Below are 15,667 nucleotides of genomic sequence, written 5' to 3'. Positions count from 1 at the left end.
TTATAGGATCCATTCTATCAGTGCATTGGTTCCTGAAGAAACGACGTCGTCTTCTCCCCATAAGGCTTTTCCTAAAGAAATCTTCTTCCCATTAAGCTCGAGCGACAATTTGGCCCGTATGGAACATGTGCTAACACTATAATTATATCGTATTATATTGTATTATGCTAACAAAATTGTTATTATAAAGTAGTACTTATTTATAAAATTATTTCTAAATTATTTTTCAACAAAAAATTATAATCAGGATTTGAACGGAGTTTCCCACGAGAAAACAGTTTCACGCCACATCTCAAGCAATGCTTTTTTCTGTTAGACTATTTTTAGCTGTTGGAGGAGTGAGAAAATTGTTTTGAAATATTTACCAAGTATCTCAAAATCATGTAAAAGAGCTTCTGGCCTCCAAAAACAATACGAAACAAAGCCGAACAGCCGATGCCAAATACTCTGCTGGTGTTCCACAAGTTGCTAGTTAGGGACCTATAGGCCTTAGCTTCGCCTCCTGGTTGGTTAGATGACTTGCAGCTATTTGTCATCCATGTGTTGATAGAGTGCTCGCAGGCTATATGCTGCAGTTGATCCCGACCAACAACAGAGGTGGACATCTATCAGGAGATGCTGCATTTCTTGTCGACCTCCTAGCAGAGTCCCAGGCTCTTGGAGAGTGGGATGCGAGCTGCCTACTTGGCCTACCACTGTTGGTTGAATAAAAATGCCCAGATCTTCGAGAACAGCAGCACTCCTCTACGGGTTGTGGTTGACAAAGCTCTACAACAGGCGACGAAGTTTGTTGGTACTACTTTCACCTCACATTCTGAGATGGCTGGGAAAATTTGGGGCCCTTATTCTGTTATTTGTAGCGTCCAGATTTGTGCTCGTCTCTTAGGTGCCCCCACCTCTAGTCATCTCAAGGTGAACTTTGATGGTAGCGTCGGTGACGACGGGAGCTGTGGTGGTATGGGATTCGTCATCAGAGACCATGGGGCCAGACTGGTGGCAGCTGGGGATAGATGCGTCTTCGACACGATTGCCATCTGTGCCGAGCTCAAAACTGCCTGGGAAGGTATCACTTTTGTGAGGCGTGTCTTGGGTGCAGACCGTCTTCTCTTTAAGGATGACTTGGGCACGGTGATCGAGTGGATCCGGAATCGTAGAGGTGCTGCAAAGGGACGGCCGATGCTCCACGACATTTGCAAACTACTAGGGGGTGTGGTTCTTACACGGCCACGCATGTCTACAGGGAGGCAAATGGCGCGGCGGGCTGGGTTGCGTCTTTTGCTGCCCACTACCGGAGCCTTTTAGTGAGCTATTGTTTTCTAATTTTGTTGGCCATTGCGTGTGAGCTGCCGTCGTACTAAAAAAAAAAAAAATCTGCATAAACATTCAGATGAAAGGCCTGCTCCATGAATACAAGTACTAATGCATCACTCAAAAAACCAAGAAGATATCACCACGGAAGTGCTCTCTAATCAGTTTGCTTTGTGCAAGATATGATAAAAGCTGGAAAACCAACGCAAAGCTGAAGCAACATAAAGTGGCCTTAGAGGGGTGGATAAGAATCTCGCTAAAAAGTTGGAAGTAATGGAGGGTGGCGGGATACATTCATGCATGCGTCATGGACTTTGACCGATAGCACATGGAAGAGCTCAATCGATCCAGGAAGCCTTTGTAAAGTCGGCCCAAAAGAGAATCCAAGGTACGCAATTGAATGAATGTTTTCTCAGTAAATATATTGCTCTTCTCCAGTAATAATGTCCGATTTTATAGTGAATCATGTCAAACTCAATATTGATCATTAGGGACAAATGCATCAAAATCCTTCCGCTTTAGCCAAATTTGAAGGAAATCTTGAAGATAAACCTGGCTACAAAATTGAAGAAACACAGGTAGAAATGATCTAGGTCATGCGGAGAGAGACAGAAGAATCATAGCATTTGCTTTTAAAAGACATCCCCCGTACCTGATGATTTAGCTTCTGGCATAAGATGATGAAGGGAATGGATGAATCTTGAATGAGGACAACTAGGCGTCATAAAGATGAGCTTGTTTGTTAACTTTCATGTATTTCCGCGCGGCGATGCGTGAAGTCTATCATAAAGTTGGAGGCCACGCATGTCAGAATTAAATCTTGCAATTAGAAAGCCCAGAGATGTTGAATCCTGGCAGACCAATTTTTTAAAAGGGGAGCACACATAGTAGGAACAAAAAAAGGGATCTGAATGGACTACGAAACTTTTATCAGCATTGTATCCATTTATCATCCTTAGCAAATCGATGTTCTCTTCAGGCCTCCTGATGAGTCAGCATTCAACGTCTAAAAGTAGAACCCCCTTTTTTTTCAGAAAAATACAGTTCAACTTTAGAAATTAAAGTGGGTCATATATATCCCTTTAATCTTAAGTCTATAATCTATGCTGCATTGTTTGCAAGAAAAGCCTTAGTTATTGCCCATCATCTCCTTCCTTTTCTCTAAGCGCTCTTGAAATGTGAACCAAAGTCATTTCCCAAGACATTTCTTGGACCACTTGCATTATGGGTGTGAGAACATATCCAACCTATCCCATCATAGCAGATTGACAGGCGGAGAACATGTTCTGGATTATATAATTTCTCCATTCATAAGATAGACGACGAGGGATTTGCCATTAGCTATTTAAGGATCTTAGGATCACCACCCATCCTATTCCTACGAGAAGTTTAAAAAGCCCATCTTTAAGGCATTACACACAGACAATTTTCCAAGCAGCTGAATAAGAGGGGCAACAGCACAAGTAGATAATTATACTTCTAGAGCAAAGGAAGGTGGGGATACAACTTCAAAAGCGAACAAAAAACTGGTACAGGAGACTTCAACATGGAAGATGCATGGGTGTTCAGCCATGGTTCCACCAGAGGCTTTAAAACCAAAGTAAAGAAAAAAGAAGTTCCTTTTTTTTTGGCTAAAAAGAGAAGCAAGTTGGGTAGGAGCAAAACTAGTAATAACTTGAGATTACTACTACATCATATGATTTCATGTCTCACGTTCATCTTATAGAGCACTTGGTCTACTCCTTAGACTTCAGTTCCTGCCAGGGAAAACCACGGATTCTATGAGAACTTTGAAACAGGAAAGACAAATTATAATAGAAAAATTCAAAGTAAATTTTGATAAAAAACAAATGAGAGATAAATCCAACAACAGAGATGGACTACCAGACTCCCGAGGTGCATTGCACCGAAAGCACTCCGTCCTGCTCGCGAAGTTGTGCTCGTTGCAGCCCGACCTGATGACATGTTAGGATGTCATTAGCCAAGTATATTTATTGAACCGGAGCAAATCAACTACGTGCAGACTATCCATATACTGCAGGCGTGGTGTCGTCTATTGACCATGCAGCAGATCCATGGTGAATATATATCTACATCACAAACATTTCTTACGAGGTAGGGTAAGATAGTGTGACAAGTGTCACGGTTTCATGCAGGGCTCCACGCTTCAAGATGGCCAACTGTGACATGCTGAGGAAGGCGTTTGGTCGTGGGAGCTACCTACATGATTCAAACCCGTACTTTCTGCACACCTAGACAAGATATACCGAGCAACGGCAATGTGTGTCTGATTTTTTATATATTTTTCCCCCTCGTCCTCTCTTATCTACGGCCTTCTTCGTTGTTCTTTTGTGAGGAAAGGAGGAGAAAAGAGAGGAAAACTAGGTGTCTGTTAACTGCGTGCCTAGAAGAGATGGAATCAGCGCAGCCGTGTCTGCGAGGCTTAAAAAGTTTATAGAACTCCAGTGAAAGAGGGAAGTGAAGATAAGGGACTGAAGGACACCTGGTGCAAATCCAGTCTCCAGACTTCCAGGCGGTACGACCACTGCCACCGCCGAAGCCGAACCCCCGGGAGCGCGGCACATCGCCCTCGAAACCACCGCCGACGGCGGCGTCGTCCTTGAACGCGTTGCACTTGTAGCAGCTGGAGCGGCTCGCGAAGTTGTGGGCGCCGCATGAGCAGTACCAGTCTCCCGGCCGGACATCGGATCCACTGAAGCCAAAGGATGAGGACCCAGCTGCACGGCCGCCGCCGAAGCTGGCGTAGTCAGAGCGGTCGCTGCCGGACCTCGGCTCGCCGCATCGCTGGCATGAATCGCGGCGGCTGAAGTTGAGGTGCTGGCAGGACCTGCAGTTCCAGTCTCCTGGCTTCCTGTTCATCTTCTCAAACCCTACCGCCATCACAACAGGAATACAGAAATCATTGCTTCGTTACACGAGAGACACAATATAAGAGAGATTGTTACTGGTGGATGTCTCATAGTGCTGGAAAAAAGTAAAAAAAAAAAAAAAGGAAACCCGAGTAACATCTAGGCCTGAAAGAAGGTAGAGAAAAAGAGAGGAGAGACCCCAAAAAAGATTACTGCTGTACGAATCTTTCTTGAACTTGGTAGATAGTAGTTTATGAAAGAGAATCTGCATTAGGAAATAGGAGCTAAAAGAGCAAGAACCAAACAAACAAGAAGAGCTAAAAGGTATTGAAGCAAAGCAGGGAAATTAACAAATCAAGATCCCACTCCCATAACTGAAGGTTCGAAACCATATTAACAGTACTACTTCCATCTGCAACTGCACTACCAGTACATGACAAGCCTTCTGCACCAAGCACTTGAACTTGGATCGCCTGTGTTTGCTATGCATGCATGGGAGTGAGCCAGAAAGAGATGGAGGAGAAAGATTGAACCAGAAAGCTGAGGAGAATGACCACGAGCGGCTTACCTAAAAGAAGATAGAGAGGGAATGCTGGGGAGGAGTCGGAGATGAGATCGAGGATGGCTTGGTGAGCTTGTGTGCTGCTGTGGTTTAGGTTGGGGGTTGGGGGGGCTTTTATACTTGCGGGCCTCAATAATGGAGAATCAAGATTGTGTGTGGAGGCCCGGGGATGTTCTCTTTCATTTCTTTTTTTTTTTTCCACTTGCACTCCTTGAACAAGGGAATCACAGAAAACCAAAAGAAGAAAAAGAAGAAAAAGGGCATTGAGAGGGATGCTAAAGATACAATAACCAAGGGGGAATTCGAAAATGGCTTTCTTAGTAACTTCTTTTTAGACGTGGGTAGGAGCGAAGTGCATGTGCATTATGATGTAGAACGTAATCTGGCATCCGACTTCCAACATCGCCTCTTTACGTGATTCTCACCCCACTTGTCTTGGTTAAACGCACGTTAAATCTCATCTACTATGTAATGATGCTGCCCAAAGCGTTTTTTTTAAGAGGTGGATGCATGTCCTAGTTTCCTTTCTTCAGGATAGGCCCTCTCTTAGGATGCTGGTTTTACATTTCGAATAAATATGTCTCAGCTAGTGAAACTAATCAATCGTTCGCATGTGTGACTAAGTGACACATAGATTTAACTGCAGTCTAATTATTTGTAAAATGATTGGACCACCAAGGCATTGGAACCATGAACGTCACTAGTCCTTCTTTTTTTTTTTTTTTGGAGGTAAGGGGAGGCTAGGCCACCCAATTTATTCAGAAGAAACTATACACACAGCAGACAGGCAGGGTATTAGAAGGAAGCACAAGATAGAACAGAAAGATAACAGCAGAGCGAATAACAGTGAATCAGCTCAAAACGAATGCAACTAGCTCACACATGCATGTATGGTCTGGAGAACTTTAGATGCACCTGCCATTTGTGGCAGCTGATGTGCCTACTCTGAGTAGTGTGTGCAGCCAAGATGCTGGTAGTTGGAAGGTGGCGTAGTGTCCATGTGTAGATTATACTTTAATCCTAAGAATCGATTCCCATATTGGCCAAAACCCATTCCAATCTCTTATATATTCTCGATCACTTCACCTCAGCTTTCTCAATAATTTAAAAGGCCATAGATTCACACCTGGAGACATTCCTTAACAATAATTCAAAAGGTCATAGATCTCTTATTCGTGTCCGTTGTTTGCACGCCCAGCGGTATTCATAATTGACAAAAATAGTCCAGAAGGATTGAGCATTTTGGCTGAAGACTTGATCGATCTCAGATTTCGGTGAGAAGCGACAAAGAAATCAATGTGGGCCTACAAATCTATTCCATGCTGATGTGTCAAAACTAGCTCAGGTCCACGTGGGCTCGAGCTTGAGAGAGGTACCTTCATGTTGACCTAGGATTGGATAAGAAGGAACATGGAAGACACACACAATCTCAATCAGCAGACCAAGTGAATGCTCTTGCACCCATCAGCAAAACCTTTGAGACCCACCCACCCCACCTCTTCTTCTCATCCTGAACAAGGGGGTTATGTCTTTTTCCCCAAAAACCCACTTCCTGACGGTCATCAAATATTTTCTTGAGAGTGAATATTCCTTCAATTTCATGGATAATTTCAGGCCACAAGGATGCCTTAGTTTGATCAGACTTGAGGAAATCAGTCCAGAATCAATCAAGCTTGCCCATATATGGCTTTCCTTCCAATTGCCAATTTTGATGGAATTTCTTTATGCGATCAACTTTTTGATGAATACACACTTATAAGAGCTACAGTTTCTACCATCATATTCTTGACCTTAAATTGGAATTTGGAAGGGTCAAACAGCCACAGGTGATCCTTCAAGCCAATACAAGCCCCTGTCTATCTAACATGTGGCATAAAACGATGAAATTCACTCATACATATACATTCGTACATGTACACATTCATTCAAAAAATACAAAGTCCACCAAATCTTATCCCATCAATCTGATATTACTGTTCTAGTTTCTCTTTTGTCATTGACTTCCGTCTACATATATGAGTATGCATACTTGTATATGTGAGCATATGATGTGCATCTATTCCATGTCCATGTGAAAGAAGACAAAACATAAGCCAAGGACCACAATGTTTTAGATATATATTTATCTTTGTCGTAGTTGAGAGTGACTGAAGGAATTTTTGAAGAGGGAGAAAGCATCCTTTTATTAGTTTTCATGCACCAAGTGAATTGCTCAAAAGAAAGGAAGTAAAGGAAAACTGGTGAGTTTCGATAAAGAAAGACAATGGAAGTAGTCTTCGAGGATGGTGTTGACCATCTTTTTCCTTTGTTTTACATCCCTCCTCCCCCGGCTTCTTCTCATGTTTTGATATTTGTCTATCCAACTTCAGCTCCCTTTTCTTTTTCTGACCCCTTGCGTTTTTATTTGAGTGGGTTTGCTTTTGCTTTTGCTCCTTCTCTTTCTTTCCGGTGGTGTTAGTGATGAGGATGTTTCAAAACCATAGGATGATATGCCTTCCATTCTCTTGGGTGAAGTTAAAGGGAAAAGAGATGGTGGGCTGATTCCGTTCGCCTAGGGAAATGCTTCCATGCATGACCATGACCAAAGCCCAGCAAGGGGGTTTCAATGACATCACATGCCTTATTCTTCTCTTTAACTCCTCCAACACCCTCCTTTGCCTTCAATGGCAGGTGATACTACAATGAGTACCAATGTTTTCAGCCAACTCATTTCGACTATCTAAGCGTAGTATTCCCTCGGAGAAAAAAAGAAAAAAACATAGATCTTACGGACATACAAATAGACGCATTTGCAGTTTACTTATATTTATACAGATCTACTTGCTTTAAAGATCAAAACCCGACTAATTCTAAACTAAAATAATCGAAAAACTCATGGCCATTAACTAACAATTCATCTACAGCATATTCTTGTTACCATGGAACTAAATATCCGACTATATTAAAATACCAACGTTGGAATGGGGTCTGTGGGCTGGATTGCACTCACGTGGCATGGTCATTGGTCAATGTGCAGTAAGTGACGTAAACACAGCGATAAATTTCTCTTTCTTGTTGCGACCCCATCTTCTCGTGAGAAGTATCAACCTCTCCTTGCACACCTCCCCGAACCCCACCACAAACTCTCAAAGCAAGCTTGTGTTTGGATGTCTCTGATCCAGACCAAGCTGCAACATTTTGATTTGAACGGAGTATAATGGGGTTTTGTCATAGGATTCCCTTAATACTAGGATAAGTTCACATGCCATTGTCAAGACAAATCTTTTTATGTCATATCATACATCAAGAACCAATTACCTTGTTGAGACAATCAAAAAAGAAGGTTCAACAAGGACGTTAATTCTTGATAAAAAAAATTTCCTGTATGAGTTCTATTGCCTGTTCCATAATATTTTAACTGTAATAGTCACATGGATTGGCGCTTCAAGCAAAGAAGATGAGGTATTGAGAAGAGCACCTGAGTGTCCTCTCTCTATTTGTTTTGCAACTTGAATCTAGAACATTTTACAGGGAGAAGCTTAGGCTGTCCTAAAAAGTACAAGCAATGCATCGTGCAGATTATTTACTCCCTAAGAAAACTAACTAGCTAGTACATGATAAAGCATCTTCGCAATAACCGTAAATATATCCCGCATTGCTGCGAGATATGCGCAAGATGTCCTCTTGCAAATAAGATCCAGGGCAGTATCATGAGCTTGGAAACTTATGTAAACATGATTGGGCAAACTATGCTATAAAGTCAAGAGATAAACTTTATATTAGAGAAAAGTGCTCTCATGCAACATTTTTTTCTCACAAAATAATCTGCTAATAATGGAGATACTTTGAATAAAGAGTCTTCTTCAGCTAGCTTGGGTGCATAATGAATGAATAATGCAGCAAAATAAATGGAGGAATCTGTTCATGTTTAATAGATCGAGACTTCTAATGGGTATGCATAAATGCATTAGAGCCTTTCAGGAACAAATTAATGCGACCAATTTAACTGAAAGATGGCTCGACTCTGGTGTAAAAACAAGATGTATGTTTTTCTTCTTCTTTTTTGGAGAAAAGGGATGCTAGGCTTCAAAATCTTTTAAATATCCAGCCGTAAGTATCGGCATGTAGAAGAGTATTAGACTAATTAATTGCACGCGTTATATGTCGAATGAAATGTGGGCTAAGAGTAGTCTTTAGACAATGAAAAGGCTGAGGAAAGCACCTGCAGTTTGCCAAGTTCTGGTAGGGCCCCTGCTCTCTACAGTGGTAGAATCAATACAATTATATACACCCTCGGGCAACATCCTTTAAAAGGCTTGCATCCTTAAATTACCTTCACCTAAACCGTGACCTAACTCTTAGAAAATTTCCCCAAAACAATCGACAATTCTAATTGAGTGCTTTTACTTGGATGTACAACCACTAGGCCCTAGTAATTTATATAAGCCCGAGTCATCATTTGGTCCATGACCAGTAATATGCACCCTTATAACTGAAACACAAGCGCACACGCATAGAGAGAGAGGGAGTTCGTCATCAACCTTAAAAGAAATGGCATGCCAAACATTGCTTGACCTCTATTCTCCAGAAATCTAAGGTTAGGTCTATAAGTCTATTCAAGAATAGTGTATAGAATCAATATATTAGACCTGGCCCACAAACATCCTAGGTCCATTTGTCACAAATGACCTTCCAGTCTCCCCACCAATTAAATTATAGAGTTTACAAACGCGAAACCACTCTAATATTAGATTTAGAAATGATTTCAGAGAATCCAATCACGGTCATTAATTAACTAACTCATCTTTCTATAAATCTTCTTTCATTATTATCCACCAGCCCGAACCCCTAGCCCATCCTTGATTAATTCGTTTAATGGAGTTGGCGGAGCATAACTCCTCGCTTTTGAGAGATCTTCGGGATATTAATTATGAAAGGTTAGGAGATGCTCTGATACCACGAAAATTACTTCTAATTTTTGATATAACATATGCTAATTAAAGGGAGGTTAATTCCCTGCAAATCATTCTACACGTCAAAGAATTTCTCGCAATCATTTTTGATCCATTTATGCTATGTGCATTGCACATTCGTAAATTATTGGTTTGTTCTATTGAAAACAAAAAGAGAGAGAGAGAGAAAATAATCTATTCGTTTCTCACGAAGCAACGCTCCCCATCACCAATAATAATTTATTCAATTCCGACGAGGAATTCAGTGATGGTCCGGAGAATGAATCTTGAAAGGGAAAAAGGGAAGATCGAAAGCAGAACCTTGGCAATTCCATTTCCTCCATGACGGATATCAGAACAAGAGATCAAGAGCCAGGGAGAAAGAATCCGCATAAAACATTGAAAGGAGACGATCGTACCTGCTTTATTCCAATCCGATCTTTGTCCTTTGCTGGTGCCCGATAGTTGTTCTTAGAAGGTAGAAGGAGGAGAATGGGAACGGCCGGACCCTTCCATTTCTTCCCAAGATTTATAACACGGAGGTGGTGGGTGAGCGGTTGGGTTGGACGATCGCATCCAAATCTCGTTGAGATCGAATTCAAATCAGAGAGAGAGAGAGAGAGAGAGAGAGAATTTTGGGGAAATCAATCTCAAAGGCCGCCTGGCATTTTTGAGGACCAACGGGAGTAGTGGGGCGTAAATTGGTCGAGTCGTACCGAATTGGCTCGGGATCCAAACCCACTACTCTCCACGTAGAGGAAAAATTCGGATCCACCGACCGGACCAGTTCGATCACAAACCAACAAATACAACTACTGATCAAAAAGAAGAGAAAAGCGATGGAGATATATATATTTGTACGTGCCGGTTTGCGGTTGGACCGATCGACGACGATAGATCTCATCTAGCTAATGATTTTTCTTTCGGATAATGACCGGTTCTTAACCAACCTACACAAAACATTGAGTCTGGCTTCGGGTTGCTATCCGCGTGGCAAAGCAATAATAGCAATTTTGTGATGGCCCATGACTTGGTATACAGCTATGCATGGAATGAGACGGTGGATGGGACCATCAACGACGTGACTCCAGTTTATTACTCCAGCTTGCCGTAAGAAACTAAATTGGGTTTGATTCACCCTTTTCCTTGTATATATGTGTAACTTATTTTTGTCACTGGAATGGCTTAAGACGTGAAGGGAAGGCTGATATAAATGCTGGTGGGGTTGGTGGGAGCCCACATGCTATGCATGAGAGGCAGGCAGGTAGTTGAGACTTGAGACCACCCTTTCGAAGATGGCCACTCAAGCTGCTGTACAAGGGCCGCTCTCACTCTTGCAATGAAAGTTGGCATTAAATAGCCATAGTTTTTCTCCAGCATTCCACTTGAAAATTACTTGACGCAGTTACTTGCCGAACAATGCGTAAAAAGAATTCTTCATTGTTGCGTGAAATATAATTTGATCAAAAATTTGAAAGCAATGAATGCAAACTTGTGTTTAAATTCTACGGAAGGCTTTTTGGTCCAGCTCCTGATGGTGTCAGGGGCGGAACTTGCTACACGCTGACCTGTTTTCACCCATCAGCAGTGGCTTTACAAACCTGAACATCCAGTAGATAAACTGATCTACTGGGCTGAAAGGCTCGTGATATAATATGCCCGGCCCAGGATTTGGCCCGGGCATAAACAAGAGGCCTAGGGCAAATATCAGGTTGGCTTGAAAGCCGCTACTGCCGTGGGTATGATTAATCACGCAACGTTATATCTAATATCCTTGGATACTGAGCAGTTCCTACCAAACCATATATATATATATATATATATATATATATATATATATATATATATATATATATATATATATATACTTGCCCATTTTTACTGGAGAGAACAGTAAATAAGTCATAATCTACCATGATTCAGTTGGTCTTTTCGTCAGTAACCTTGCGTGCATATTTCCATCAATCGTGGACCTGAAATCATGCAACAGCCAAGAAGGAAAAAAGCTCTCTCCTATCCGCCACCCACCTCATGTAATCATGTGAGGGGTCGGGTTCATGTATCACGATGCCACAAGGTTTACCGCCCTCCATCATTTCACTCCCCTTGAAGGGCGGGGATGATTGGAGACATCAATTGGAGAGCTAACTTGGATAGTATATTCTTGATAACAAATCCATGCAAGAGAGGTCCATCATTGACACGGATTGTTGCTCATTGTTTTAGGATTCCTCGCATGATTTCTTTGGTAAGATTTAAACAATTATGAGCCACGATAGCCAAGTAATTAAACATCAAGGCTCCTCTCCTTGGAGACTAGGGGTTTCATTGTTCCCTGTGAGTTATTTTATAAGCTAACATGTCAAAACCAAGTGGCCAATCGAGTGACATCCGCAGGCCATGTTACTTGTATATTGATGTGGTTTGCGGATCCCACAATAACATGCCAATGGCTTACGGCTTGCCCAGTAATAAAGCGATATCCGACCAAAACATATGCAAAATTAATTTGAATGCATCCGACTCGGGGAGCCAAGACAACACAATATATAATGAGGTCGGTTAATGATCAACTTGGTGATATAAATCCTTAATTAATATTTGATATGAACCAAGACTTTGCAGCACTTGAAGAAGCCACGTTACCATCTTATGAAACAAACGTTTATGTGGCGCGGCAGATCAGTGCTGTCCAGCTATTTTCTTTCTTTTTTTTTTCTTAAAGGAAAAGAAAAATCATTAGAATGGATGAAAGGCAATTTGGTAGACAAAAGAGGTGAGGGCCCGAGTTAGGGTATTAGGTGCAAGGCTTGGAGACTATTAATACAGCCCGGAGTGATCATCATGCAAAGGTGTAGCCGAAAAGGATTGCACCATGACTATTGCGACATGATGCCAGATCATCCGGCAAAATGGACGGCCCCAAGAATATTTCTGTTGCTAATTAGAAAGTGAAAGCATTCGATGCCGTACGCATTGATATCCACCACAAAATGCTGTAATATTTCAGTAGCAAGAAATTTTGTCGAAAGAGGGATAGATTTTTGTTAGTTGACCAATTTCAGGTCCGATCCGTCAAATTCAGGTCAACTCGAATTCACTTGGTCATCTAATGTAGAGTTGGGCAACGGGCCGTGCCGGGCCGGCCCGGCCCAGGCCCACTGGGCCCGAGGTCTAAACGGGCCGTGCCGGGCACGGCCCGTTCAGCACGGAACGGCAGCCCGGCCCGGCCCCAGGCCCGTCTATTGACGGGCCGGGCCGGGCACGGCACGAGACGGGCCGTGCCTGGTGAGGGGGGGAGAAAAATAGCCGTTTCCAACGGCTATTTTGGGAAAATTCCAATTTTACCCCTCCCAACAGTCCAAAAACGGCTAAATTGAGGGGTATTTTGGGAAAAAAATTTTTGGGGCTTCTATAAATAGCCCTTTCCTCCCTCATTCTCACCACACCAAACCAACTATTCTCTCCTTCTCTACTACTATTATTTCTCTCTTCTAAAGTGCTCTTCTAGCAATTTAATTTTTAGTTTGCATTTAGCAAGTGTTCAAGTGCTACACAAGAGGAGGTTCCTGTTGAGAAGAGAAGGTCACTCCTGTTGAGAGCACAAGAGGAAGCTCAGAATCTCGGCTCTGCCTCTGCCCTCCGACCCTCTACTCAATTCCTCCTTGTGGTTAGTTTTTATTTTTTGAATTCATCAATTTAGATATGTCATCTTTTGAGGAAAGTCAGTTTGGCATTCCTCCTGTTTCTGAGGGAGAAGAAACTAATCCCCAACCCCATGTTCCTAGTTCCTCTAGAACTAGTGAACCGAGTGAAGATCAAACCTCTTCTCGTAAGAGGACTAGTGCTGTATGGAATGAATTTGATAGAGTTATGGTTGATGGAGTCTGGAAAGCTAAATGTAAAAAATGTGCCAAACTTTATAGTTGTAGTAGTAGTGGGGGAACAGGGCATTTAAAAAGACATCAAGAGAGTCATAGGATGCATGATTCTCATGCTCAAACTCAAAGTACCCTTAATATACAAGGGGGATTACTTGTAGGTAATTTTGCATATAATCATGAAAATCAAAGAAAAGCACTTGTAAAATGGATAGTTAAGGATGAATTACCTTTTAGTTTATGTGAATCTTTTAATTTTGAAGAATATGTTCTGTTGCTGGTGGTCCAAACCGAGAACGATTGGCACAGCGGTGTGAACGGGGTTCCCTTTGAGTTGCTTTGATTGCGCTCCGCCCTCCGCCGTGAAACCTGCAAGCAAGCCTCGCACCACCACCGGGGTAGTGGGGGCCCTCCGACGATCAAGTCAGAGGAGATCGAAGGAGAAGGAGAAGGTAGCAGGTGAGATGATACTCTGGAAGATATATCTTCCCCTCCCCCTTCCCCCCCAGCCTCATATATATCAGGCTGGGGGGTTTTTCCGGAGATTCGTCATCGTGTGGCACGATGGGGCTGCCGCTGACATGGCCGTTACAGGGCGTCGTGGGGCAGCGCTGGGTACAGCCATGGCAGGGCATAGTGGAGCTCCGCTTTGTACGGCTGTTACAGGGGATCGTGGGGCAGCGCCGGATACGGCCGTTGCAGGGAGTAGTGGAGCAGGGGGCCGCGGCGTGCCTCAGAGGAACAGTCTGTTGTTGTCGAGAGATTGCCGACTCGGGGTCGGATTGCTGGATCAAGGGGCAGCCGACTCGGGGTCGGGCTGCGGAGCCGAAGATATCCGACCCGAGGTCGGATTGCTGGATCAAGGGGCAGCCGACTCGGGGTCGGGCTGCGGAGCCGAAGATATCCGACCCGAGGTCGGATTGCTGGATCAAGGGGCAGCCGTAGTCTTCCTGGGCGCGCGTGCCGGTCACGTGGGGCATGGTGGCTAAGTTCCCCCGTAACAGTAGCCCCCCACTCCCGAGCCTGGAACCAGGAGGGGAACGGGTGAAGGGAGTGATGCTTCGAGATTGCCGCCATCCCTCGGAAAGGCGCGCGCGCTCCGAGCTTCCCGCCTTCTTTATGGCGTATGGCCGTTGTCGCTGATCTGGCGGTCTGCGGATTTCGGCGGACATCCTTCCTCTTTTTACCTCTCGGTAGCGCTTCGCCGACTCCTGACTCTTGAAGTTCTTCCGGCGCTAGGCCAGGCATCCGAGGGTTAGGCCTCAGAAAATTCATCCGGCGCTAGGCCTGGCATCCGAGGGTTAGGCCTCAGGAAATTCTTCCGGCGCTAGGCCAGGCATCCGAGGGTAGGCCTCAGGAAATTCTTCCGGCGCTAGGCCAGGCATCCGAGGGTTAGGCCTCAGGAAATTCATCCGGCGCTAGGCCAGGCATCCGAGGGTTAGGCCTCAGGAAATTCATCCGGCGCTAGGCCAGGCATCCGAGGGTTAGGCCTCAGGAAATTCATCCGGCGCTAGGCCAGGCATCCGAGGATTAGGCCTCAGGAAATTCTTCCGGCGCTAGGCCAGGCATCCGAGGGTTAGGCCTCAGGAAATTCTTCCGGCGCTAGGCCAGGCATCCGAGGGTTAGGCCTCAGGAAATTCATCCGGCGCTAGGCCAGGCATCCGAGGGTTAGGCCTCAGAAAATTCCGCTCGTTGGTCGGCCAAGGCTGGCGCAAGCCGAGGCGACCGGTCGGGGCTTCAGGCTAGTCTGCTCCCGGGATGATCATCGGGTTAGCCTGGCATCCGAGGGCCGAGCCTCGGGGAATTCCGCTCATTGGTCGGCCAAGGCTGGCGCAAGCCGAGGCGACCGGTCGGGGCTTCAGGCTAGTCTGCTCCCGGGATGATCATCGGGTTAGCCTGGCATCCGAGGGCCGAGCCTCGGAAAATTCCGCTCGTTGGTCGGCCAAGGCTGGCGCAAGCCGAGGTGACCGGTCGGGGCTTCAGGCTAGTCTGCTCCCGGGATGATCATCGGGTTAGCCTGGCATCCGAGGGCCGAGCCTCGGGAAATTCCGCTCGTTGGTCGGCCAAGGCTGGCGCAAGCCGAGGTGACCGGTCGGGGCTTCAGGCTAGTCTGCT

General features: G+C 44.5%; 1 protein-coding gene across 2 annotated transcripts; it reads right to left on the bottom strand.

Annotated features, from left to right (window-relative positions):
- Positions 1-2,751: 2,751 nt before the first annotated feature.
- On the bottom strand, positions 2,752-10,444 carry LOC103703823 (RNA-binding protein csdA-like). Of its 2 annotated transcripts, none has more exons than XM_008786851.4 (4): positions 10,091-10,444; positions 3,812-4,199; positions 3,193-3,263; positions 2,752-3,065 (listed from the first exon to the last, which is right to left on the bottom strand). In XM_008786851.4, the coding sequence occupies exons 2-4, from the start codon at positions 4,186-4,188 to the stop codon at positions 3,052-3,054; spliced, it is 462 nt and encodes a 153-aa protein (XP_008785073.1). In that variant the 5' UTR covers positions 4,189-4,199; positions 10,091-10,444; the 3' UTR covers positions 2,752-3,051. The 2 variants fall into 2 exon arrangements, with proteins under 2 accessions (XP_008785073.1, XP_017697636.3); XM_017842147.5 differs by lacking the exon at positions 10,091-10,444 and adding an exon at positions 4,747-10,063.
- Between the last annotated feature and the right edge of the window lie 5,223 nt (positions 10,445-15,667).

This window comes from Phoenix dactylifera, chromosome 12 (genome assembly GCF_051530095.1).
Source record: "Phoenix dactylifera cultivar Ajwa chromosome 12, Ajwa_hap1_PhDact_Kaust_v1.1, whole genome shotgun sequence".
Classification (NCBI taxonomy): domain Eukaryota; kingdom Viridiplantae; phylum Streptophyta; class Magnoliopsida; order Arecales; family Arecaceae; genus Phoenix; species Phoenix dactylifera.
The sequence above is the reverse complement of the archived record's forward strand: the minus strand, read 5'-3'. Positions and strand labels throughout refer to the sequence as shown.